The 27,422-nt window shown below is 41.1% G+C and overlaps 1 protein-coding gene across 4 annotated transcripts in view; it reads left to right on the forward strand.

The window, feature by feature from the left end:
- jcada (junctional cadherin 5 associated a) overlaps nt 1–23,320 on the forward strand; it is a 46,013-nt gene extending 22,693 nt beyond the window's left edge. For 3 of the 4 annotated variants that reach the window (XR_012767671.1, XR_012767673.1, XR_012767672.1), the window contains exons 2-7: nt 5,926–6,438; nt 11,946–12,869; nt 14,266–17,747; nt 19,063–19,165; nt 19,259–19,323; nt 20,948–23,320. Coding sequence is in view for 1 of the 4 variants with exons in the window: in XM_075451980.1 (XP_075308095.1) it covers nt 6,077–6,438; nt 11,946–12,869; nt 14,266–17,747; nt 20,948–20,982 (4,803 nt within the window). In the remaining 3 variants the exon portion in view is untranslated. The remainder of the gene's footprint in view (nt 1–5,925; nt 6,439–11,945; nt 12,870–14,265; nt 17,748–19,062; nt 19,166–19,258; nt 19,324–20,947) is intronic. The other variant, XM_075451980.1, reaches the window with a different exon arrangement.
- The last annotated feature ends 4,102 nt before the right edge of the window (nt 23,321–27,422 follow it).

Consider the following 27,422-nt stretch of genomic DNA (forward strand, 5'->3'; position numbering starts at 1 on the left):
ATACATATCACGGTATTTTTTCACGGTATCACGGTTTTACGGTATATCACGGTATTTTTTTTCATGCATAATTAGGTGTTCACAGCATTTTCTACAGATTGAGAACAGAATTACTGCAGTAGATTAACTTAGGATGGTCTATTTTACCGTGATAGAATGACGCCCCACAAAATGATGCTGTTTACAAAGAAGTGCTACTCATGATTCTAATGAAGTAAGGAATCGGAATGCAAACACAATTGCAAATCAAATCAAATCAAATTTATTTATATAGCACATTTCATGTACAAACAGTTCAAAGTGCTTTACATAAAATAAAGGCATTGCAGCAGGGAGTGCAAGAAGCATTAAAAATACATAAAAGAATATAAAGAGAAACAAATAAAATCATTTAAATTAATTTAAAAACAGGCAACAGTCTAGATAAGTTAAAAGATATTTCATGCATAGACACATGAGAAAAGAAATGTCTTTAACCTGGATTTAAAAATGTCTACATTTGGTGAAAGTTTAATCTCCACTGGCAGTTTGTTCCACTTGTTGGCAGCATAACAGCTAAATGCTGCTTCTCCATGTTTAGTCTGGACTCTGGACTGGACCAGCTGACCTGAGTTCTTGGATCTAAGAGCTCTGCTGGGTTTATATTCTCTGAACATATCACAGATGTATTTTGGGCCTAAACCGTTCTGGGATTTGTAAACCATCAGCAGGCTTTTAAAATCTATTCTGTGACTGACTGGAAGCCAGTGTAAAGATTTTAAAACTGGTGTGATGTGTTCAGATCTCTTAGTCCAGGTTAAAACTCCAGCAGCAGCGTTCTGGATGAGCTGCAGATGTTTAATGCTCTTTTTGGGAAGTCCAGTTAAAAGAGCGTTACAGTAATCAAGTCTACTGGAGATGAATGCATGGATGAGTTTCTCCTTGTCTTTTTGGGAGAGGAAACCTTTAATTCTGTTTATGTTTCTGAGATGGTAAAAAGCTGCCTTGGTGACAGCTTTGATGTGGCTGCTGAAAGTCAGATCTGAGTCTATCAACACTCCGAGGTTACTAACTTGGTCAGTGATTGTAAGGTCCCGAGTCTCAAGATATTTACCAACGCTGACCCTCTTCTGTGCTGTGATGACGTCTGAAGCCTGATTGAAAGTTATCAAGACTTCCACTTTCATTCAGAAAGTCGTTGAGCTGGTTAAATACAACTTTCTCAATAATCTTAGATATAAAAGAGAGATTAGAGACCGGTTTGTAGTTGTTCATCATAGAGGCGTCTAGAGTTCTCTTCTTTAGGAGTGGCTTAATGGCAGCTGTCTTTAATGACTTGGGAAAAATGCCTGATGCCAGTGAGCTGTTAACTATTCGTAGGAGATCACTTTCTACTGAGGTAAAAACAGTTTTTAAAAAGTCGGATGGTATTATGTCCAGAGAACAAGTTGTTGATTTCAGCTGCCGAACTGTTTCCTCTAGGATTTTAAAATTAACAATATTAAATTGTGACATAACATTAGAGTTATTTCTAGGTTTTAGACACAGATTAGTTTTTCTTGTTTGTCTGTGTTGCGTGAATGTTTTGTCTAATTGTTTTGATTTTTTGGCTAAAAAAGTTGGCAAATTCGTTGCATTTCTCAGTGGAGAGGAGGTCTGGATTTGACTGTTTAGGAGGATTTGTGAGTTTTTCAACCATAGCAAACAGAGTTCGAGAATTGTTGACATTCTTGTTAATCATTTCAGATAAATGCAGCTGTCTGGCCTTGCACAGCTCATTGTTATAACTACGCAGGCTTTCTTTGTACAGCTCATAGTGAATCTGAAGCTTTGTTTTCTTCCATTTACGTTCAGCTTTCCTGCATTCTCTTTTCAGGTTTTTGACCGTAGTGGTGTTTCTCCATGGGGTTTTCTGTTTGATCAAGGTGCTCTTGATTCTTATCGGTGCAACAGCTTCCATTACATTAAAAATGATCCAGCATTCCTTCAACCGACTCTGCGCTCATTGTTGGTAACATAACTATGGCCTCCCTAAACTGAGCACTTGTGTTCTCATTAATGTACCTCTTCTTAACTGAGAAGCTGGTTGTTTGAACATTCTGAGTAATATGCAAATCAAATAAAATACAAAAATGGTCAGACAAGGCCAAATCAATAACCACAACAGAAGAAATATCAACACCTTTAGAAATGACTAGGTCCAGTATGTGACCTCGAAGGTGGGTTGGTTCTGTTACATGTTGCCACAAACCAAACATGTCCAGCACAGAAGAAAATTCTTTGGCATTACCATCCATCATATTATCTATGTGAATGTTAAAATCCCCGGTCAAGATAAAATGGTTAAAATCAGTCGAAATAACAGACAATAATTCAGAAAAATCATCAATAAAACTTGCACAGTATCCTGGAGATCTGTAAATGATTAAGAACAGGATTTTAGGAACACCCTTTAAAATAAAACTCAGATATTCAAAAGAAGTGAAATCACCAAATGAGATCTCTTTACACAGGAAAGTATCTTTAAATAAGGCAGCTTCACCACCACCTTTCTTACCATTTCGGCATTTATCCATAAAACTAAAGTTTGGGGGGGCTGCTTCATTAAGAACAGTAGCACTTGTGCTCTCTGTTAACCATGTTTCTGTCAGAAAAAGAAAATCTAAATTGTGTGAAATTATGAAGTCATTAACTAACAGTGACTTATTGGACAGAGATCTAATATTAAGTAAGGCTAGCTTTGTGGAGTTTACACTGGTCTCTGTTGTATTCTGAGTTGTACGTGGTACCGTTAACAGATTAGATAGATTCACCCAGGAAGTTGACTGTTTTCGATTCCTTCTTTTACTAACTAAAACAGGAATCCAGTTGGGTCCCAGCTTGTTCTCAGAACAGCTGTCAGTAGTCGGACTACTATAGCAGGGACCCTGAACGCATCATGGCATGGTATCTTTGTTTTGAACTGTGCTATCTTTGTTTTGAACTCTGGATGTTGTGCTGCTCCTTGAACATCCTGCACATCCCCTTGTGTCCTGCTCTGCCAGGACAGATGATGTAAGAGGAGGAGGAGGGGGTGCCCTGCGTTTCTGGTGGTCGCTGGAGTCCTGGCTGGGATAGAGACGTCCTTTGGAGACCTTGGGTGATGTGGAGTAAAGGGTCTGGTGAGGGGGGAGGGCTGGGGGTTGTTTGCCTCACTGCTGTGTCCTTCAGTCTAATCTGAACAGTCATGTTTGGGTTTGCCGTCCCAACAGCATGACGTAAATGTGCACCAAGTAATCTGCATCCAGTTCGATTGGGATGCACGCCATCAGGTCTGAAACGCTCCTTACAGTTCCAAAAGATATTAAAGTTATCAATGAACTTAATCTCATGGGCGATGCATGCATTTGACAACTATGTGTTTAGGCCAAGAAGTCTGCTGAAAAGTTCAATTCCTTTACCCACTGTAGGAATGGGGCCTGAAATGGAGACCCGGTGTGCTCCATAGTGACACAGTCTCTCCAACAGCAGAGAAAAATCCTTCTTCAGGATCTCAGAGCCAGTCTTCCTTCTCAGAATATCAAAAGACCCTGTATGGACAATGATCCTCGTGCCATCTGGAGGAGTAGACAGAATGGTCGGCAAAATATCTATCAGTTCCCTGACTGATGTATCAGAAAAAGTTATATTTTCCGTCTTTGCCATTCTGACATGCTGTGTTATAGAATCCCCGATTAGAATGGTGTCTATTCCTTTTTGTGTGGAGGTGTCGATCGCTTCTGTAGTCCTCACCTTGGTTGTGGGATTTGGGCTTCTCCTGATGATCTGGTTAGCCCTTGGCTGAGGTTTGGGGCCATTTCTCTTGTTTGTCTTCATGTTTGGGTTACATTCATCATCACACGCTCTATTTTGAGTCAACGGATCGTATCTATTATGCAATAGAACTTCAGGTGGCGGAGTGATTGCTGGAGGTTTAGTTTTGGTGCTGGATTTACCTCTGCGACGGACAACATGAGAACAGATCCTGGCTGGGGTTGATGATTTGGGTTTGGCACCAACACTGTTCCAGTGGGAGATGTCAGTTGGACCGTCAGGTTTGGAAGCTTCACCAGATATTCCAGTGTCATTTGGACACATCCAGGTCTGCAGTGTGAGATTCCACATCAGCTGTGATCCCGTGTAGAAATATGAGTTAGTCCTTTGGCACATGAAGGCTCCACAGCCTGCACAGGAGCTATAATAGAGTCAATAAATTCCTCGTCGTTACGAATGTCTTGCAGCGTTTCAATCCTCTTCTCGAGCTGTGCTACCTTCACAAAGAGTAGCTCACACTGTGTACAGCTCACTGATACTGCAGGGTTAGGAGACATTGTTCTGTCTGATTCTCTTTGTAAACAGGAGGGCTAATACCGTTTACAAATATACAATTAAAAGAAAAAGAATAAAAGAATAAAATTATATCCAAGACTTGTGGAAAGAAGTAGAATGATTTAAAAGTGAATAAAGCAGTAAGCAGCAGGAGGAAGCAGGAGGAAGCAGAGACACGTCTGCACTCTTCAGAAGCAGGAAGTACAGAACTTTTACTGTGCAAATTTCAAACATCTTTTATGAAAATCAATACAAAAAAGTAGTGCAACTTAATTATATTTTTGCAAACGCAAACGCGTCTTGAAGTGACATTTGGCTCGACTTTTCTTTTGCTTTCCCCGTGTTACCTGCTGATGTGGCGGGTGCTGACCTTAACTTCATGCATTCTTGATATTCTAAGACATGCTTACGGCTAAGGTGATGGAGCAAATTGCTCGTGTTGCCACCTCCAGCAACAACTGTAGCCCGACAACACTTGCATAAAATGGTTGTTTGGTCGACGTCGGATTTTTTTAAACCAAAAAACTTCCAAACAAGTTCTTCTGTGTCAGCATGTTATACTAGTTCTGCAGCTTTTATTTTGGACCTTTCCATGTCTATCCTATCCACCTTCACCTTCGTGTAACGCAAGTGCTTATTACCACCTCGCACCCATAGACAGTAAACATGCGTGTTTAGAAGCGCAACACTGAAAAGGGTCCCGTGACGCAGCGTTCCCCCCGTTGTGTAATCAAATACACCGGTATGGCGGTATATTAAAAATTCATATCATAACGAAATTAGAAACCGGTATTCTAGTGACAGCCTGCTACCTTCTGTTTACAGATCTGTTGAGATTTTCTAATGAGCTTTTTTCTGTGAAAACACTGATTTCTGGAAAATTTTCCTATGCTGGTTGGGATGCGAGTGTGAGCGTGTATGGTTGTTTGTCTCGTTTGTCTCTGTGTGGCCCTGTGATGGACTGGCGGCCTGTCCAGGGTGTACCCTGCCTCTCGCCCATTGACCGCTGGGATAGGCTCCAGCCACCCCGCGACCCGACCGACGGATTCAGCGGTATAGAAAATGGATGGATGGATGGTTGGGATGCTGTGCTGCTTGAATGATTTCTGCTGGTAACTCTGCCACTTTTTAAAATATGTTATGATGCATAACCATGGCAAGGAGAAAGGGTGTGGGAGCAGCCTAATGAGCTTTGTAAAAACAAAGTAATGTCTGGAATAATGAGTTTAAGAGGAGATGTCAAGGATGCAAATCAGGAGCAAAATGGAGAAAAAGGAGAGGGAAGCTCCTTAAGCCATTTCTTCCCTTGGTCATCATGTGAAGTATGAGATTACTAGTGGATGAAATAAACAAGCTTGGAGCCCTGACGAGACACAGACACAGTCTTCAGACAGAGTGGTAACAGTGAAGGTGAAGGTATCACCTTCATTTTTATCTTTTGGGATTTTTAAAAAAGTTTTATTTCATTCAGCCTGTGTTTGATACCACTGAGCACCAAATTAAATGAAGAAGGGAAGGGGGAGGGAATGGCTGGTTGGGAAGGTTTTAAAATCCTCTTTCTTGTATATTTATGCCATCCCTCTCTCTGTTTTTCCCCAGTGATGTCCTTGTGTAGCTGTGCCAGTGATCCCGCTGCTGCACAAAGGGAAGAAGCAGAGACGCCCCACCAATGAATATATCTTCTTCTCTCTCAAAAAAAAGAAAAAAGGCTGTGGGAGGAGAAAAATAAACTACATAAACAAATGCAACCATGTACAGCGTTGAGGACCTCCTGATCTCTCATGGATACAAGCTGCCCAGGCATAACATCTCTTCCACACCTACCCCTACCCCAGACCGTCCTTCCTCATCTCACCAGCCTCCCTTATCCTCACCACCATCCTACAGTGAACACCATGAAATTCTGGAGAACAGGCCTCGCCCAAGGACAGTGAATGGCTATGAAAGAAGCCTTTTGGTGCCCTTTGGAAACAGTGGTATGAGGGAGCCCCAAGTGTACAGCTGTCCCAACAACAATCAGCCTCAGAACAGAAGCCAGTTGAAACAGGAGAACAACAACCAAGGCCATACTGACAACCACTCCTTAGGAGAGTCGCTGACCTCAGACAGTGGGTAAGATGTCGTCTATGCTGTACCAACAGACTGGGGATGTGCTCCTGTCCAGTCAACCCTTTTGCATGGCCTTTCCTGTTTGAAGTTTCCATCTCTCTTTTTTGACTGACACAATAGCTTGCTGTTAAGCTGTTTCACGGTTCATGAAATGAAATAATTCTTGGGGTTATTACTTAATATATTTAATAGAGCTGCCAAACATAGATTAAGATTAAGATCCGATTTATTGGTCATCCATACATGCATACACACGAAATTTGTCCTCCGCTTTTAACCCATCCAGGTTGGCACCTGTTGACACACACATGCACAGGGTCACACACTCAGAGACAGATGCCAACCTGGAGCAGTGGGCAGCCATGAAGCGCCCGGGGAGCATGGGGGGTACGGTGCCTTGCTCAAGGCAGTGTTGTTTTCGTCAACGATGACATAACGAAATCATTTCGTTGACGCCAATATGCCTGAGTGGCTTCCACTGTTTCATGAGCATTATACCTACTCACATTCAGTTTCAATTCAATTCAGCTTTATTTATACAGTGCCAAATTACAACAAATGTCATCTCAGGGCACTTAAATAATATAGTCCAATTCAAGCCAATTGGAGTTCAATTCATTCAATTCAATTCAATTCATTTTTATTTATATAGCGCCAAATACAACAAATGTCATCTCAAGGCACTTAGATAATAAAGTCCAATTCAAGCCAATTGGAATTCAATTAATTGTAATCATAATTATTCATAAAATAATCCAATTCGTTCATATAGAGCCAATTCAAAAACAATTCCCTAGCTAAGGAAACCAACAGATTGCACTGAAACTTTGTTTTCGGTCCAATCTCCCGTCCTGAGCGTGCCTGAGGCGACTGTGGAGAGAAACGACTCCCTTTTAACAGGAAGAAACCTCTGGCAAAACCAGAGGTTTCTTCCTTATCATAATCCAATTAAATCCAATAAATTAATTAAAAAATGAATCGAATATATACAGAGCCAATTCAAAAACAATTTCCGAGCTAAGGAAACCAACAGATTGCACCGAAACTTGTCTTCAGTCCGATCTCCCGTCCTGAGCGTGCCTGAGGCGACTGTGGAAAGGAACGACTCCCTTTTAACATGAAGAAACCTCTGGCAGAACCAGAACCAGGAAGGGTGGCCATCTGCCTCGACCAGCTGGGGTGGACAACAAACACTGTAACACCATTTAAAGGATACCTGTTGGAACAGGGAAACACAAGTTAATGACAACAATAATTTCACATGTACATAATATCATTTGAGAAATTAAACGGGGGGAAAAGAGAGTAAAGTGAGGAAAGGTGTGACAGATGAGGCCCCCCAGCAGTCTAGGCCTATAGCAGCTTAACTATGGGATGTTTCAGGATCACCTGAGCCATCCCTAACTATAAGCTTTATCAAAAAGGAAGGTTTTAAGCCTGGTCTTAAAAGTGGAAAGGGTGTCTGCTTCCCGGATATTTACTGGCAGCTTATTCCACAAGAGAGGTGCCTGATAACTGAAGGCTCTGCCTCCCATTCTACTTTTAGAAACTCTGGGAACCTCAAGTAAACCTGCAGTTTGGAAGCGAAGTGTTCTGTTTGGAAAATATCTTACAATGAGATAGTTCAGAGTAGATTCACCCTAGGGTCATTTGAACCGTGACATCCAGCCAAGTAGCCCACCCGAAGTTTTTTCGATCTTGGCTGAACATCAGCTGAGTTGCTGAGTTATCCCGAATAGCTTAGTACAAGCGCTAATGGAACCTGGCAGTATCTCCAAAATTACCACACTAAAATCACATGCCATGGCACCAAACTTCTACAGTAGTACAAATATGGTCTGTACTCACAAAACGATGCATTTGGAAGTTTGTACATAGTCCAGGAGTTTATTATTATCAACACAAGCCTAATAGCTTCTCTGCTGCTAAAGCTGCGTCGACGTCACTTCCTTGATCTGGGAGCTTCAAAGTAAGATGAGGGTTGATCTACTACTGTAGACAACAAAGTATATGCTATATTCTATATGATTTTTTATGAATTTTTATGTTGTAGAGTTGTGAATTTATTTTATCAATGGAGAAATTGAGCAGCCTTGCTTCTGTGTGAGGTAAGCACCTGGTGGAGAGGGTGAGTGTTGTTGTCCAGGATACTATGCAGTTTACACAGCATCCTCCTCTCAGACACCGCCAACAAAGAGTCAAGCTGGAACCCCAGGACGGAGCCCCAGGACAGAGCCAGCCTTCCTGATGATCTTGTTGGCATCTGCTGCCCTCAGCCTGCTGCTGCAGCACACCAAACCAAAGAAGATGGCTACTGGTAGAACATCCTCAGCATGATGTTACATACGTTGATTGACCGGAGCCTACTTGAGAAATAGAGCTGGCTCTACCCTTCTTGTACACAGACTCCGTATTCTTTTTTTTTTTTTTTTTTTTGTAAATATTTTTTTGGGCTTTTATGCCTTTAATGGATAGGACAGTTAAGAGAGAAAGGAAGCAGGGTGCAGAGAGAGAGGGAACGACATGCAGCACAGGGCCGTCCGATGCAGGACTTGAACCGGGGCCAGCTGCAGTGAGGACTAATAGCCTCTTGTACATGGGGTGCCTGCTCAACCCACTACGCCATGGACCACCCAAGACTGTATTCTAGGCCCAGTTCAGTTTAAGACATGCTTGTAGTCTGACCAACCGATTGGGTTCATAGATAAGTACAGCTGAGTACCATCAGCATAGCAATGGAAATTGATGCCATCCTGTCTAATAATGTTACCTGATGGAAGCATGTATTAAGTGAAAAGACTCGGTCCCAACCCAATAGGTTGGTCAGACATAAAGCAAACTATGTATAAAGCGGGAGTCACACAGAGAATATTTGAATATGCATATGAAGGGAAAGCTATATTAAGCTCAGTCTGGACGTATGCAATTGAAACCCTTTTGGAACAATATCCAATTGTCCAGCTTCATACAGTCTTTTTTTTTTTTGTTATTTAAACCAGCTCTCGGGGTTTCTGTGCTGTAACTTAGACAAAGTCATTACAGCTTTACCATCAGACAATAAAGCAGGTTTTTTTTCCTCAAACAACTTTTTTTTTTTGAATTTCTTTTTTACTTGATTTATTAATTTTTTGCTCTAAATCATTGTAGTCACCAGCCGGTCACCGTGCATCTGAAAATAACCTTCAATAATTTCAGCGGAAGGGAAAGTTCTTTTCTTCTTTTTTTCTCTACTTTTCATTTCTGAGTTGTTCTTTCAATCGAATAATCAGCGATTTTACCACTGGTCTGCAGCTGCTATGGAAAATGTGGGACTTGCTAAGACATATGTCATGCGATTTCACCCTGTTTTGTCATGGTTTTGGCTATAGGTTTAGCCCACATGCAGAACACACCCAGGAGACAAATATAAATGAGGAATTATGTTTATTAAATCAAACTGGCAGGAAGTCAGGAAACGGCGGCTCGGGAACAGGATGGTCACTGTGTTAGGAGAAGAGTATAATGCTGCGTGTACACCAAGGGCGACCTATGCTGCCTGGTAGCGGAGGTCGCTGGAGAAGCTTCGCTTGAGAATTAGCTTTGGTAGCTTTGTTCGCTTGTGACGTCACATTTAGAATGTTCAATTTTTAAAGGCCCCGCGGCTGTGCAGCACCCCCGCTCTTTTGAGAGGAACACGATCTTGCTTCAAACAAAAGACTTTAACAACTGGCTCTTCACTTCGGAAGATGAGCATAGTGTCAAGACCGGATAGTTTGTCTCGGAAAAGCAAGAGTCTACTATGAAGTATTACTACCACCTGGTGGAGGCACTTAACATGTAAAAAACACCATCAGTATTAACCAAACGCTGTTCTTTACTCATCGTACATACACATACTATATAATTTTCAGCAAGCATGCCAGGTTGTACTTGGATTTTTGAGATCTATAGCAAATTCACATCAGTAACATTAAACAACATACACGTGCATGTTCTACATTAAAATTAATTAAATAAATACGTAGGAGCTAGGAACCAAAGTTTACACGTCTGTTTCCGCGAACCCCGCGGATTGTCGGACCCCTACAATCTGTGGATTGTCATTGGTTTTCACCAAACCGCGTCATAGCTCATTACCATAATATTAGCTTGAGTTTAATCGCTGGAATCCGCTCGGGTCGCTCAGTTCGCTTCGCCCCTGGCGAATTCGCTCTGGTCGCCCAGTTCGCTCACCCTCCATAGAGAAATAATGATTTCCGGCGCTCAGTTAGCGTAGGTCGCTCTTGGTGTAAGGCATTACTGAAGAGTTGTAGACTTGATGGCAAAATAGTGAAGCATGAAGTAGCTTACGGGTGAATGGGAAATGATCCGCCAGGGAGAGGTGAGCAAGGTCCGGAGGGAATCCTGGTGGCTGGGAGGGTGAGCAGGGTTCGGTCAAGGGAAGCTGTCTGGGTTGGTACCAACGTGGGGGCCTCTGGAAGCGAGGCAGCTCTAGATAGATCTTGACAGATTCTGTGGCTTGATCTCTGGTAGCAAGGAGTTTCTTAGATATACCTGAAACAAGGCAAGAAGACATGAAAAAGGTCCAAAAATGCAAGAGCTTGAGCCAGGGCGGTAACACACGTACCATACGGGTTAACACTCTGACGATGAAGTGCTGGCAGCCGACTCCCTTTAAGCCTCCCCTGATGAGTGTAGATTGGGAACGCCTGTCAGCGGTGCCACCTGGAGAGCAGATGCCACCTACTGGAACAGGAAAAATGCAACCAGACCAACCAGGAGCTCCAGACTCTGACATGTGTGTTCTTCACCTCACTCTTATACCCTTGTGTCCACATCCATTTAGGTTAGAAACTAAACCTAGAGTAATAGAAAGACTGTCAGTGAAACTGACACTTTAGGCCTGTCTGTTTTCAAGGTCATTGGAGGACTAACAGTGTTCATGAAACCCACCATATAAAATCACAATTCCCTAACATCATACTGTCACTTAGTGCAATTTGTCTCAAGCTAGTGTGACACTATTTCATTTTTACTCAATCTATTCACATTGTCTACAGTTTGCTTCAGTTTGACCTTTTTTTCCCTTTTGATACTACCTTTTTGTTGCCTTTTAATGGATGTAAAAATAGAATATTATTAATTTATCTGATTATGAGGTATTCAGATTATTCCAGAGAGTGTATTTTACCATTCTGCAATTTGCTCTAAATTAACTGTCACTCAAGGGATCAGAGATTGGGGTGTTGTGTTAACAAAATTAACAATCATTGATTCAATATTGAGATATGTGGAGACACTTTAAGGCAGTCTTTTTAAAAAAGAATTCAGTATTTTTGGAATAAATCCAAAAGGATAAATGTCATAAATTGCTAATCTTGCTGACCTTATTGTTTGTCAGATGTCTTTGACATTAGAGGGACAAATGTCAGTTTCAATAAGTGTATGAAGACAGATTTTCAGACGAGCTGACCACCTAACATGCAGTTCAGTGGAAGCATACTGACACTTGTATCTATGTCTCATCACAGGTTTTGTGATGGTGCCAAAGGCCCTCAGTTACAGTCGAAGGATGTTTCCTACTGGAGGAGGAGAGGACAGGACTTCACTGTGCTGCTGGACTATGCAGACTTTAAAGGGTTGCAAAAAGCAAGAGGTCAAGAGCTACCTCGAGAGGATTGTGAGAGGGCAGCTCAGGAGAGGCAGTGTTGGGCAGCCCAGCTTGAGGCTCAGGCTCAGGCTCAGGCTCAGGCTCAGGCTCAGGCTCAGGCTCAGGCTCAGGCTCAGGCTCTCTGCAGAGATAGGGAGGCAGCTCTCCATCAGTGGAGAATGGTGACTGACAGAAAGTGCCAGAGCCTGGAAACAGATGAGTGGCATTCAGCTATAGGCTTTGGGCGCCAGCTGTCAAAGAGCAAGGGTGAGCATTGGGCACAAGAGCAGCAGCGGCTTTATGCAAGAACACCAGAGGGCATGGTTGTCCACCCCAGGACCAAAGACAAATCCCAGTCCCTTCCCAGGATGCTGCGACCTGATAACCTTCATTATGTTGACATAGCTTTGTCCGGTCAGGAACTGTACAGGCGAATTAATGGCCACCCACTGTCACACCACCACCTTTACAGGGCACCGCGCTGGCCAGAGAATGGTAGGCCGGCTAGTGCCAGCCAACTCTCAATGACACCAAAGCCCCGCTTCACCCGACCCCCCAGACCTCCATCTTATGAAATGCACCAGCAGATCAGGGGAAGCTGTGAGGTGTTGTCTGGCAGAGAATGTCCCACTCCCCAGACCAGGGACAGAACGCCACTTCCATTATCAAGAACAACTGACCCGCAGTTGGACTATTTTGCACAGGACTCTGGACCCCCAGTATACATCCCTCCCCCGTCTTATAAAAGAGCTCCAATAATGGGAGGGGGTCTCCAGGGTTACGGACAAATAGCTATTGATTACAGGTATATTAGTCTTTTTTCTTAAAATAATTAATCCAAGGTTTTTTATTTTATATTTTTTTATATTTACATTCTTAAGATGAACTTTAAAATTGAAGGTTGAGTTTGTGAGAGGCATCTGTTGGTTTTACATTACGAATGATACGTTCCAAATATACTGCTTATATACAAGATATAAAATACTCTCTTTGCATTGTCATAAATGATTTTAATCGAAGTTTGTGAACCTTCAGAAATATTCAGTATCTTCTAGGCTATTTTGTGAAGCCCAAGCCAGACTGTGGTAGATCTCTTTGAATAGGTTTAATGGAATGCAGCAATAAGGAGGAGGTTCTTGTCCTTTCAATACCATCGACTCCTTGCCTTTTTATGAAGTTGTTTGTTTTCATGAATAAATTTATCATGTTCATTCTTTTCTCATCAGGCTAAATAGTAGGGGTGAGAATCTCTTGGAACCTCAATTCGATTAGATTAGGATTCAGAGGGCAACAATGCGCTTATAAACGATTATCAATCCATTTAGATGCATGTTGTTTTCCAAACAGAATTTCTTTTTCTCGCTGTGTGACTACTTAGTACTTCCAAAGAAAAGTATATGCAACAGTCTATAATTAATTTACATACAATATCTTTTTTCATTAATGCTCTGTGATGGACTGGTGCCGCCTCCCCCTGAATAGGATTAACTGGGTATAGAAAATGGACGAATGGATGAATTTTTTATTAGAAGAGATTTGGAAAGTTAACTGGAAGTTTACATTTGCCAGCACACAGTCACCAGTAAAATTTTCCAACCCCCACTGTGTGGGGTTGAAGTAAAACCAACAAGAGAAGAAAGTATGTCTGCAGCAGCATACTTGTAGTAAATTGTTTGGAGCATATGAGACACAAAATGCCAACCATCTGTTATAAACATTTTGTGACAATGTTGCATGTATCATGTTGTAGCTAGCCAACCTGCTTTTTTGGTTTTAGATGTGGGGAACACTATCACTCGAAATTTCTTTGATGTGGGGTTTTGTATCTCAGCTCCAAAGTGCAACATAGTGCTGACACTAAATGTGGATGCTTGGCAATAATTCTAACATTTCTTGCTCAGTCATCTCGTGTCTTTGTTGTGAGCAGGCTTTAGTCTGTCTGGGCTTCCTTTTTTACAAACTCCACTTTTTGCGTTCCATCGACTTTGAAAATTGACTTCTGACATTTGCAAATGTATTCAGGATCTTTCAGGTCTCCATCTGGATGGATCTAAGAATATTTTTGTCCCCTCACCCCTACTACACAGGCACTGGAGTAGAACCAAGTCATTGGGCTAAAATCACTTTATTCACTATTCCAGCCCCACTGTCATGTTGATGTCAGTGTTGTCTATGTGTTACCTTTTTGTTTTGACTCATAGGTGCAGAGAGGACATGTATAAACAGATGCAAGTGGCCCCCGATGAATCTCACTGGTTCATCAGATATCCAACTGGTTCTTGGCCTGATCCCCATACAGAGAGAAGTGTGTCCAGCCAGAAGCAGTGTTACCCTGTGTATTCTAGCAAAGAGCACCCAGGAGGAGGAGTACAGTGTGTCCCTTTTGATGATCCCCGTATCCATCATATTTCCTCAGCCCTTGGTGGCAATTCCTTGACAGACGCTGATAAGATTCGCCACATCCGTAACGAGCGTCCCAGCGTCACAGCGTCTGAGCTTTCCCGAGACAACAGTGCCTTTTTAGCCCCGCAACTGGGGCCTTTCATTGCTGCCAAATTGGCAGATGAAGCTAATCTGACATCTTCTAGCTGTAATAAGAGATGGCAAAGTAATTTGCACAAGGAGACTGTTGATAACTTGCCAGCAACTGACCAAAACTGCAACAACAGACATCTTAAAACCCACCGTATTCCTCCATCACCCTATTCAGCCTTTCAGGCACCAGTGTCAAGAGCCTCTTCTCAACAGGGGTCCCGCTCAGACCAGGTCTTTGCAGAAACCATCACCCAAGTGAAAAAAATTGTACCAGATTCAAGAGCAAAGACTAACAGGAACACCAAGAGAAGAGTGAGTGAGACAATCTTCTGCCTTGTGTCCGTTCCTATTCGCATGCCGACTAACTTTAGCAACGACTTATCAGCTAACCAGAACAATGAGGCAGCAAATCTGACCATTGCCAACACTGGCACTTTTGCTGTAGGCCTCAAAGAAAGCGCAAACATTCGTAGCAAGTCTGTAAATGAGATGCCTATCAAATCCCATAAGTCACACTTTCCCACCAGCAATACATCCTCATTGAGCAATTACAAGAGAGCTCCTTTAAGAAAGGAGATCATAGATGCCTGGGCACACCAAGCAAATGAAGACAAAGAGTTAGGCTATACTGGGTCCTGGCCTGGAAACCAGTACCGTAATCAGGAAACACAGACTTGCTCACTTTTGACAGTGGTAAACAGTCCAGAACCCCAGAGTCTTGCTGCAATGCAGGAGCCTGTTCAATCTGCCTCAAATACAAACACTGATAGCGGTGTTGCGGTTGACAGTAGATCCTCTTATGGTTACCCCATGGCAGGCCAGAAAAACCTCCATCCCTCCAGGAACAGCGCTTTCTCCCGTCTCAGCCTTAGCCCAACTCAAACACCACCACTGCAGGACTCACAACAGGACCCGTCCTCTCATTCCAAGGCGAGGAATCAGGGAGACCAGCATCTATCCTCTCCTAGGAAGAGAATTTCCCAAGAGAGTCCAGAACAAGTGGTGTTTGGTCAGTTTCTCTTAAAGCCAGTGCACCGACGACCCTGTGATGCCATTGGTGAATTGGAGACTATCAATAAGGATATGGAAGACACAATCAGGAAGAGACCTAATGCGGGTCAGTTTAGAGATGATCTTGATGGGGTAAAAAAGAGACAAGCTTGGTTTAAATCAAGAGCACACTTTGTTGTTGGTCCACAACCAGGCCGGGAAGCAATAAGTCTGCCACCACTGCACATGGGAATGGCCAACAATATAAAAAAGAGATCAAAGTCCTTTGCCTCCACTGTTAATATAGAATCCATTGACATGACGGGTGGTTTCCCCAGGCCACATGCTGACAGCACCCCCCCAAAAAATGAGCTTTCCATACTCTCTGACCCACGCCCCAGTTGTTTCTTTTCTTCTGTTCTCCCACACAGTGAATTAAACCGGCTCTACAGACAGGACATCCCAGTCCCTCAAGAGTCTTTACTGAGGGATGTGGGGCTAACTGTCTACACAGAAACTCCTGGTGGTCCTGGAGAGCCAATGCAGCGGTCACTCTCAGTCCCATCTCCACTCGATCATAAGGATCTTAGTCACTCAGTACAGCTCTCCTGGAAGACCAGGAGAGTATTAGTTGAAAATGGTGGTAGCTCTGAGCACAATTCAAATGAAGAGCTTGAATGTAGGGTGAATAGTGAACGAAAAGCTAAATCAGACATTGTTCCACCATTCAGGGGTGAGGTGATTGTAAGCATCTGTAAGACTAGGAATGAAGGTTGCAGTCCACCTCAAAAAGAAAGTTTGCGACATATCACAAGGAAGACAAGGGAGGTTTCTTTTGTAATAGAGGATGATAAAAGATATACACTGTCTGAGCCTATGACCTGTAAGAATGACTCAACAGTAGCCGATAAAAACTTGGAGAGCTTTTTGATTCAAGAAAAAGCTAGCACTTCACCCGCAGAGGGGCTCGGCAACCTGTATGAGGTCAGATATGGAAAAGGAGTCTCCAAAAACGAGTCAATAGAGGAGAGGGCAGCAAGGATACTGGGTATAGCTGTTCCAGTGGAGGCCTTAGCTGTGGCTGACAAACCGTCAAGTGACAACCAGGGTGATGTGGGCATCATTTCAGCTGTGAAACCACTAAGTCCAAATGCAGAGCAGGTGATAGGAGCATGTGAGCAAGTCATGGAGGAGTCCCTGACAGTCCAGGGAGCAGATACAGAAGGGTTCAGAGAGACAGGATCAGTTACAAATCAAGAAGACCATAAAAATCCCAGACAGAAACACAGTGATAGTGGAAACAACCGGGATACAGAGACTCAGTCAGTGCAAGAACTTCCTGAGTTCCCACCAAGTAATGAGAAGCTTGCACTGAGCGTGCGCAGTGAGGTCAAGAAAGGGAAAGCTGGAGATAGCAAACCAACCAAATCCCTCCAAGATAAACTGAACTGTTCTGCAACTTTATCTGCTCCAACTCTGACCAGGTCAAGCACAGACAGAATGGCCAGTCTGAAAGAACTGGACTCTGTGTCTCAAATAAGACACATCCTCCTCAAAAGTCCAGAGCGTCTAGGGGAAGCTGTTTCTAAAGAAAGAGATGATGCCACAAAGCAATGTGAAGTTCAGGAAGAGTCGAAAGAGAAAGTTGTCCTGCAAGACCCACAGGAAGAGAAAAAGAAAGTGGAGGAAAAAGGTAAAGGGCAGGAAAATGAGAATGAACAAATCAAGGTGGGACATCTTGACCAACCAAAAGAAGACAATGACAGGGTGCGCAAGGAGGATCAAAGGCGTGAAGATGATATAGAAGAGATGACTGTTGAAATTGAGCTTAAAACAGACATCGAGCGGAGTAAAGAACTGCATGTCGAATTAAAAATGGAGGAGGGAAAAATGGAGTTTAAAATTGTGGAAGAAGCCAAAGAACACCCTTTGGAGATGGTGAAAGATAATACAGCAGTGGTCAACAGAGCTGAGGCTACTCAACACGCAGAGGGGGAGATGTTGGCCAAACCAAAGCAGCGCACCAGGCTCCAGAGACCACCTCTGCTCCCTAAACCTTGTAGTGTTTCCAGGAGAGAAATAGCATTGCCACTAAGCTTCAGCACTGGTACCTGTGGCTCCCCAAGTATGGAGGATGAGGAAATGCTCTCTGTCTCCGGTGGGTACAATATAATTAGAGGATTAACCATGTCTTTTGCTTATGTCCTCTTCAGAATTAAACATCTTTATTGAAGTACAAGTATTACCCATTTAAAATAAGATATGCTGTTGTTTTTGTTAATTGGACACTTGAACATTTCGAAACATAGTCATTTAATTTGCTTTCTTTTTGAAAGTCAGACAAGAAGATCTAAATTGTATTAGTTTCATGTCTGTTTGTTCATTTTAGTTAAGCTTAGTATCAAGACTGCGGTCAGGACTTTTGTCAGTTGTGTATGAATCCATACTTTGTCATTTTTACGTACACCTTTTCTTTTGTTTTCTTTTTTTCACAACACTAAAAGGAACCATTTGTCAAAAACTGAACATCAAACTAATAACACCACAAACTCAGGAGTTAATATGGTATGAACAACAAAATAAAAGGAAAAGGTCATGTCCTGATAGACTTTAATGGGCATTCAGATGCAGATTTACAGCTCAGAGCATTGGACACACCTGCTTGTTTTAAATTTTGACTTCATAGTGTTCATATATGGAGCCAAATAGGAGTCATAATATCTGTTCATTTAAAAAATATATTTACAATGGAAAAAATAGGTTTTTAACTTGGTATTCAAAATAAAAGAGGTGCAGTAAAAGTTTATTTCAGTTTGAATTCAAATGTAATTATTTTTTAATTTAAATACATTTTCACTTGTATTTCATTTTTCTCATTTAGGATTTTTTTCAGTTTCAAATGTGATATTTTCAGATTCAGATATCATTTATAAACTTTTTTTTTTCCACTTTCAGTAATTTTTCCATCTTCAGATGCTTTTTTTCCAGTTTGACCTTTTCCGTCCTGATCTGGTGTGAGATGCAGGGCATCAGATGACAGGGGTGTGGAATCATGAGTGGCAGCATTACAGGGGATGCTAACAATGTGGGAACTGCAACAACCTGACTGTCTGACTATGATCTCTTCATCAGGATGATTATCTCACCGCACTTCAGAGATCATAATCTAAATATCTGTAACACTTGAAAGAGACTTAAATGAGTAATCTCTGTATCTTTAGAGCTTTATCCAACCATCTAAATTTTTTGGCCACCTGCGCCTTTTGGTACTGGCAGGTCAACTTTGTTTTGTACATGGTTTGGTTTGTAGCATCTCAAGCTTTTACTGATGTTGTAATTGAAAAAGGACACGTTGTGAAAGAGAGAATTTATCTCCACTTCAGTTGACATCTGTCTGCAGACAGAACGCAGAAAGAGCTCTTTACAGCAACAATGAAATGCAGTTTCTCTCATGCTGTTTTCTTTTCTGTCAGACTGCATGCACGCATTGAGGGAGCTGCTCCTCTTAAGCTGTTTCAGCCTCCTGATGAAGATCTTCAAATGCCATGGAAGCTATGTTTGAAGGGAAAAATTCAAGTAAATCCCTTCTCACTTGTTAAACCATTTATTCATTAACATTATCTATGGCAAATTAACTTTATATTATCGATCTATTATTTTTATTACCAGGTACACACATGTCACTGATACTGTTTCATGTCTACAAAACAAGAAAGCTGTGGTTCAAGACTCCGGTAAGGTTTTAAACAAGCCACTGAGCAGTGAAAGGAACGGTAACCTTCTGTCTGTCATGTCAGCATTAGTCAAATGAGGAAAAATAAATGCAAAAAAGTTAACAGTTTCAATAAGTTTAATGAATACAAAGAAATGATGTTGGGGTGCCATATAGCTCAACCGGTTAAACTGGCACCCCGTGTACAGAGGCTGCAGTTCCTCGATGCAAATGGCCCCGGGGCCCTTTGCTGCATGTCTTCCCCCACTCTGTCTGCCCCCTTTTCCTGTCTACTTACGTTAAAAAAAAGACCACTAGTGCCCAGAAAAACCTTAAAAAAGATGTATACAGGCAGCTAGTCATTTAACTCTGCTCTCTGTAGATTAGTTTGGAACAAACTATGTTTCCAAAAAGATCTGTGATCTAAAATGTATGTTCTGTGACTTATAATCACCAGCCACGTGTACCAAAATACATAACCCACTGCATAACAGGCAGCAGCAAATTATAGAAGCACTTGCCAAGATCAGCTGTGGTCAGCAGGGTAGATTTGTGCTGATCGATCAGCAGTTGTCACAGTCAGTAAGGTTTGCATCCTCCACATGGGCAGAGCGGGTTTCTACAGAGCATTTGGAGTGTACTGTAACAGTCATATGGCTGTAAATGAAGCCATTTCACAAGTATACTGATAAGAACCCATACTGGCAGCATGATCTGGGAAGATGCTATGTTGAAGTAAACTGCTGTGTGCGATACTTTGTGAGTGGGAAATGTCCACTTCTGGAGTTTGACTGAGATCATTGATCAATATGGCATAATTTATCACTCTTGCACTGCGTTTTGTGTCGAGTATGGACCCAAACAGCTTAGATAACCAAACTTTGTCCATGGCACGTTATGTTCACTAGAAATCATGCTGTGTATCAGAGCTGTCAAATAAGTTGTTGCAGTTCCCATGCTCCCATGTTTCCTGAAGGAGGGAGTCAGCCTCCACTGTTATGACACTCATGATTCCACACCCGTTTTCTGAAGCCCCGCCCCTTACAGCAGATCAGTGCCAATAGTTTGAACCCGAAAAAAGGGAATCGAAAGGAGTAAAAACAAGGATCTGAAGGTGAAAAAAATCTTTTGTGAAAAATGATATCAGAGCAAACATTTGAAACAAAAATTCCATTTGAATTAAAAAAAATTGCTGTACTTTATCATTTGAATACACATTTTTGTTTTCCTAAGTTCAAGTTCAAAATGTAATTTTCCGTTTTTGAAATATTTGAAATATTATTTTCAAATGAACAGACATTATGGCCCAGATCTAGGCCCAGATTTAGGGACCCTAGAATTTATATTGGGAAAGCAAAACTTCCAATTAACAAGCACAGGTTTTACTCTGTTTTTTATGCACATAATATCACAAAATAGGCTCTGACACAGTAACCATGTTAGTCACATACTGTAGGTGAGCTACTGTTTCTACCAAATATTGAGTCTGGCCAATGCTCACTAACATGAAAGACAAAAAGCAACATACTTTATGGAGTCCTTTGTTCTCCTGTGGACTATTTTGCTTTGATTAAAGCAAATAATGCTGTTCTGACTTATTTTGGATCATGTTGTCTCATTCATTGTTTCCCCTCTTTTCTCATCAGACTCTTATGACCCAAGTCGAGTAGAGAAGGTGTAACCTCTGATCACTGCCTTCACCACTGTGGAAATCTGTCATTCTCAAGTTTAGCTTTTGTCCAACAACTACAAGGCTTTGTCAGCTGTGACTCCACGCGGTATTGTAACACATTACTTGTCACAGAATTGACTGACCCTGTGCTGCAGGAGTATTTTCACAGCCAGTAAAAGCTATCCAAGATGCTGGTTATCGTCATTCTTTCATTGTCTCCACCTCTAAATAAGCTCATCCAATCAATCAAGCAGACGTCTTCCTTTTTAAGTTGTCGTCTGCGTTTGAAAAAATGTGCTTCTTGTGTTAAAAGGTGAATGTTAAAAGTGCTTCTGCTTAACAAACAGAAGAAATATAATAAACAAGGCAGCAGCAGTATTTGCCGTCGGTATTAACTCAAACCAAATGTAAAATAGAAAGACTTCTAAGATTTATTAAAAGAAAAAGAAAAGAAAACAACAATCTTAAACATTAAATTCTTATGTATATTTTTATATGTAGAAAAATAGTCGATTTTTTTAAAGCGTAATCTCTGGGTGTATAACCAATAATGACAAACCTTCTGTTTTCTTATACTTGTGTGATAGAGAATGTACTGGCTGTAAAGAAGAAACACTGTGGTCCTTGAATAGTCACACTCAACAGCAATATAGTTGTCATTAGCAGGGTGTTTAGAACATGATATCAGTAGCACATCTATTTTGAGGAGCTAATCTCATCTGCTTTAAAGCTCTTACCTTTTAGTGTGTTAGATTTGCACGTGTGAGATTATTGGCTGTATACTCTTAGCAAATACCTGATACTCTTCACATATTCAGAGATTGCGTTCCGTGTGATCCTCTCTGCTCGTCTCAGCATCAGCAGTCTTATTGTGTAACAGAAATGTCTTGCAGTAATCGTCATACTGCGCCAAAAGAAAATCAACGTATATTTTAAGGTATTAGCAGATGTCTGTATTTAACTGTGGAGGTTTTCCTTCAATCACTTTTTAGTTTGAGTGATTTCAAAAGTGCTTTTTTTTGCAAGAAATAATAGATGTAGCTATGCTGATTGCACTAAGCCTTGTACACACTGTGTCAGTGAAGAACCACATCTGTGTGTAACCCATCAGATTCAGTTGGATTGCCATCCATAAATGAACCTGGATATCAGCAACGCTATGTCACTTTACTGAAAACAAAATCATATGAAGTTGTATTGGCAATAATATTAACATTAAGATGAAGATGTTTAGAAATGATGCTGTATAGAATATTTCTGTTGGAATACTAATGACAGTATCTGAACATGTCGAACCATTTTAAATAAACAGTACTGTGTAAGTCAGCTAGACGACTCAAATGCTTGTAAACTTTTATTAACGTGTTTGATTTAAGTTTGGCGTCAAGGCTCCGGTCTCATCACTCCTTGTGAATACTTTTCTCAATTTGATTTTGGTGGCTGAGTTACATCTTTTTTCTTTTGCCCTGGATGGGCCACAGATGGATGCTGGGGTGGAGGGACTGAAAAGCAGGCAGTGTGTAGGATTGAGGAGCAGCAGCGGTGGCAAACATTAGGCCGAAAACTTTTCAGCTTAAATACACTGCCCAGATTGGAGGGCTGAATTTGATAAGAAGTATATAGCGTGTGAGACAGATGGCATGGGAGGCAGCAGAGCAGCTCCAGTTGCCCGCCTGAAATAGCTCGCAGGCATCACTCCATTTGTGGGTAGAAATGGAAATTGACTTACAGGCAGTTCACCTATAGGTCAGTTTCCCTGGATAAAAAAGCAAGACTGAATGCATCAACAGCAACATTTAGTTTGCTTGTTTAACCTTATCAGAACTGTATGGTGAAGAGCCTGTAGGTGCATGCAAAGCAGCTCGAAGCTGAGTTCATCAGTTGAGCCAGAACAAGGAAGTCATATTACCCATAGTTCTCTGCTCCAGATAATGTGTAATCTGGTCTTTTTGCACTTCAGTTTCTTTTCAACATAATCCAAACTATTGATGTGTATCTTTGATATTTTCTATTTTCATACAGATGTACGTAAAGCTTTTTTGTAACCCCCCTCCCCCCCTTTAACGCTCCAGTTTTTTTGGTGCATGTAATGTTACGACTCCCAAAAGGTTGCATATAATTACATTTGGTACAATATAGCCTGTTGAATTAACAACTTATATTTCATACAATGTATATTTTATTTAAAAAAGATGTAAAACAGAACAAGGTATTTTTGGATCACTGACATCAGGGAGATGTTTTTGAAGGCACAGTATTTGTATTTGGTATGGTCTTTAAGAAGGATCAGAAACAGAAAATGTGTTATTATATAGTACTGCAGACTGTTTTCTCAAATAAAAGTCTTCGCATGAAACATTTTGCCTGTTGTTTTTCTTACAGTTTTTTTTCAGTTATTTATAAACTGATACTCTCCACCAACTAGTTTAGAACTGAACGAGTGAACCAAAAAACAAGTCCAGAGCCCCTTTTTTTTTTTAGCTCTGAGGAGAACCGTGACCTGAAAGACGGAGAAACTGCAAAAGAAAAATGTCTACTTGTGAAAACCTTACACCCCACGATTTCCCTTTCTTTCTCCTCGTCGTATCTTGAGGGAAGCCATGCGACAAGAACATCCACTCGTGTACAATTAGACGAAAATCATTTGCCTCATCCCACCTTGTTGACATTTAACTTTCAAGGGTAAAAATAAGGTTAAGTTTTAATGTGTCGTCATTGGAAGTATATTTGCTTATAGTTATATAAGTTTATAGCTTTTATTTATCAGAATCAGCCATTGATTTTAGCTTGATAACTTTTAAGGAATTTAAAAAAGATTGATCAGCCTCTTGCTTCTTCTTCTCCATCTACACTTCTCCTATATCTCTCTCTTCTTGTTTCTCTGAAATACCTATTATAGTGTTTACTTTTTATATTGCCCCTATTGCCATTAATGATTTTGCACCTGTAATAAGAAATTGTATGTTAATTATTATTGTTGGTTTTTTTTTGGGGGGTGGGGGTGTTGCTTTGGATAAAAGCGTCTGACAAAAGCATAAACATAAATACAAATCAGGTTCTAAAGATACTTCTAAAGCTGCTGTACTTGATGATACATCACTGATAATAGTAGGAAGGACTCCATCAATCTTCTCTCTGATAGAACAATATTACTGGTAAAGAAGCTCAAGAAATCATCACTGCTGAGAGTTAAAGGAATACCTGGCTCAACAGAGCTCGGACTCTTTGTCAGTCTGGCTACAGTGCTGAAAAGAAACCTGGGATTCTCTTCAATTAATGATGCCTTACAAAGGGCTTTCCAGACTAATTGACACTCTTCTAAATTAGTAGAACTACATTGTCTCAAGCTTTCTTGCAGTAGGCCTATGTTTTAAACTTTAAAGCATGCAGCTATGAATTGTACCAAGGAGCCAACCTCTTATAACTGATTACCTTCGAAAAATAGATTGTTAAATGATCACATTGAATCATTACACGACATGCACAGAACTCTGTACATTCTGCACAAAAATCTTGATTTGTTGATTGTTGAGTGTTTATTTTCCTCTGTCAGCTGTAAAAGGGGCACTCAGATCTACTGCAGCCGAGCATAATCTGGAAAAGAGGTGTCAGCCAAAACATTAGCACCACCTGAGGCATCACAGCTACGTGCTTTAAAGCAGACTGCAGGAAAGCTGGAGAGACAGTGGCGTTCCTCTAATTTAGAAAAGTCTCAATTAGTCTGGAAAGATAGTTTAATAATGTATAAGAAAGCCCTTCGTAAAGCTAGAACTGCTTATTATTCATCATTGATAGAAGAGAATAAGAACAATCCCAGGTTTCTTTTCAGCACTGTAGCCAGTCTGACTAAGAGTCCAAGCTCTGCTGAGCCAGTTATTCCTTTAACTCTGAGCAGTGATGATTTCATGAGCTTCTTTATCAATAAAATAGTTTCTATTAGAGAGAAGATTAATGAAATCCTTCATACTATTATCAGTGATGTATCATCAAGTACAGCAGCTTTAGAAGTATCTTTAGAACCTGATTTATATTTAGACGGCTTCTGTCCAGTTGATCTCTCTGAACTAACAACAGCAATAGTCTCTTCTAAACCATCAACTTGTGTTTTAGACCCAATCCCAACCAGACTGTTCAAGGAGGTTTTCCCATTAATTGACACTTCCATATTGGATTTGATCAATCTGTCTTTGTTGACAGGATATGTACCTCAGCCTTTTAAGGTTGCTGTAATTAAACCTTTACTTAAAAAACCTACTCTTGATTCAGAGGTGTTGGCTCATTATAGACCTATGTCCAATCTCCCTTTTATGTCTAAAGTTCTTGAAAAAATAGTTGCAGCTCAGCTTTGTGATCACTTACACAGAATTAATCTGTTTGAAGAGTTTCAGTCAGGATTCAGAGTGCATCATAGCACAGAAACAACACTGCTGAAAGTTACCAATGATCTCCTCTTAGCCTCTGATTGCGGACTTGTGTCTGTGCTTGTCCTGTTGGATCTCAGTGCTGCATTTGATACGGTCGATCACAGTATCTTATTACAGAGACTTGAACATGTTATTGGGATTAAAGGAACTGCATTAGGCTGGTTTAAGTCATATTTATCTGATAGATTTCAGTTTGTTCTTGTAAATGAAGAATCTTCCTCACACACCAGAGTAAGTCATGGAGTTCCCCAGGGTTCTGTGCTTGGACCGATTCTTTTCACTTTATACATGCTTCCATTAGGTAACATTATTAGACAGCATGGCATAAATTTCCATTGCTATGCTGATGATACCCAGTTGTACTTATCTATAAAACCAGGTGAACCCAATAGGTTGGTCAGACTACAAGCATGTCTTAAAGACATAAAGACCTGGATGACTCAGAACTGTCTGCTGCTAAATTCAGACAAAACTGAAGTTGTTATCTTTGGACCTGAGCGCTTCAGGGAGAGATTGTCTAGTTATATAGTTACTCTAGATGGTATTTCCTTGGCTTCTAGTACTACAGTGAGGAACCTTGGAGTTATTTTTGACCAGAATTTATCATTTGACTCGCATATAAAACAGGTTTCTAGGACTGCCTTCTTTCATTTTCGTAATATTGTTAAAATCAGGAACATCTTGTCTCAGAGTGATGCAGAAAAACTAATTCATGCATTTGTTACTTCAAGATTGGACTACTGTAATTCTTTATTATTGGGCTGTCCCACATATTCTCTGAAAAGCCTTCAGTTGATCCAAAATGCTGCAGCCAGAGTTCTGATGAGAACTAGCAGGAGAGATCATATTTCTCTAGTTTTAGCTTCTCTTCATTGGCTCCCTGTTAAATTCAGAATAGAATTTAAGATTCTTCTCCTCACATATAAAGCTCTTAATGACCGAGCTCCATCATATCTTAAAGATCTCATTGTAAGATATTTTCCTAACAGAGCACTTTGCTCCCAAACTGCAGGTTTACTTGAGGTTCCCAGAGTTTCTAAAAGTAGAATGGGAGGCAGAGCCTTCAGTTATCAGGCCCCTCTCTTGTGGAATAAGCTGCCAGTAAATGTCTGGGAAGCAGATACCCTTTCCACTTTTAAGACCAGGCTTAAAACTTTCCTTTTTGATAAAGCTTATAGTTCGGGATGGCTCAGGTGATCCTGAAACATCCCATAGTTAAGCTGCTATAGGCCTAGACTGCTGGGGGGCCTCATCTGACACACCTTTCCTCACTTTACTCTCTTTTTCCCCTGTTTAAGTTCTCAAATGATATTATGTATATGTGACATTATTGTGGTCATTAACTCGTGTCCCCCCCCCTTTCTGTCTTCTCAAACCCCAGCTGGTCGAGGCGGATGGCCTCCCTTACTGAGTCTGGTTCTGCCAGAGGTTTCTTCCTGTTAAAAGGGAGTCGTTCCTTTCCACAGTCGCCTCAGGCACGCTCAGGACGGGAGATTGGACCGAAAAGAAAGTTTCAGTGCAATCTGTTGGTTTCCTTAGCTAGGAAATTGTTTTTGAATTGGTTCTATATGAACGAAATTGGATTATTTTATGAATAATTATGATTACAATTAATTGAATTCCAATTGGCTTGAATTGGACTTTATTATCTAAGTGCCTTGAGATGACATTTGTTGTATTTGGCGCTATATAAATAAAAATGAATTGAATTGAATTGAATCATTGTAAAATCTGTGGCAGGTACATTTTCAGCCCCTGAGCAACCAGTAGATAAATCTTTATCTCCTGATGTTTTGCCTTCCACTGCTGACTTCACAAGTGGAGCGACACTGGTGTCACATACAGAGATGGTACTCACATCTATGAGGCTGGATGATAGTAACCAGTCAACTGGCTGATGATTACCATGTGATCTCCATCACTGTTGTCCTCTTTGCAGATCACTTGATGTCATTCTTTTCTAAGGTTTCAGATGCAACATCCTCATGGCAAACTTTACCCTGACAACATATGAGTCCACATCTG

Source organism: Odontesthes bonariensis, chromosome 20 (assembly GCF_027942865.1).
Source record: "Odontesthes bonariensis isolate fOdoBon6 chromosome 20, fOdoBon6.hap1, whole genome shotgun sequence".
NCBI classification, from domain to species: Eukaryota; Metazoa; Chordata; class Actinopteri; order Atheriniformes; family Atherinopsidae; genus Odontesthes; species Odontesthes bonariensis.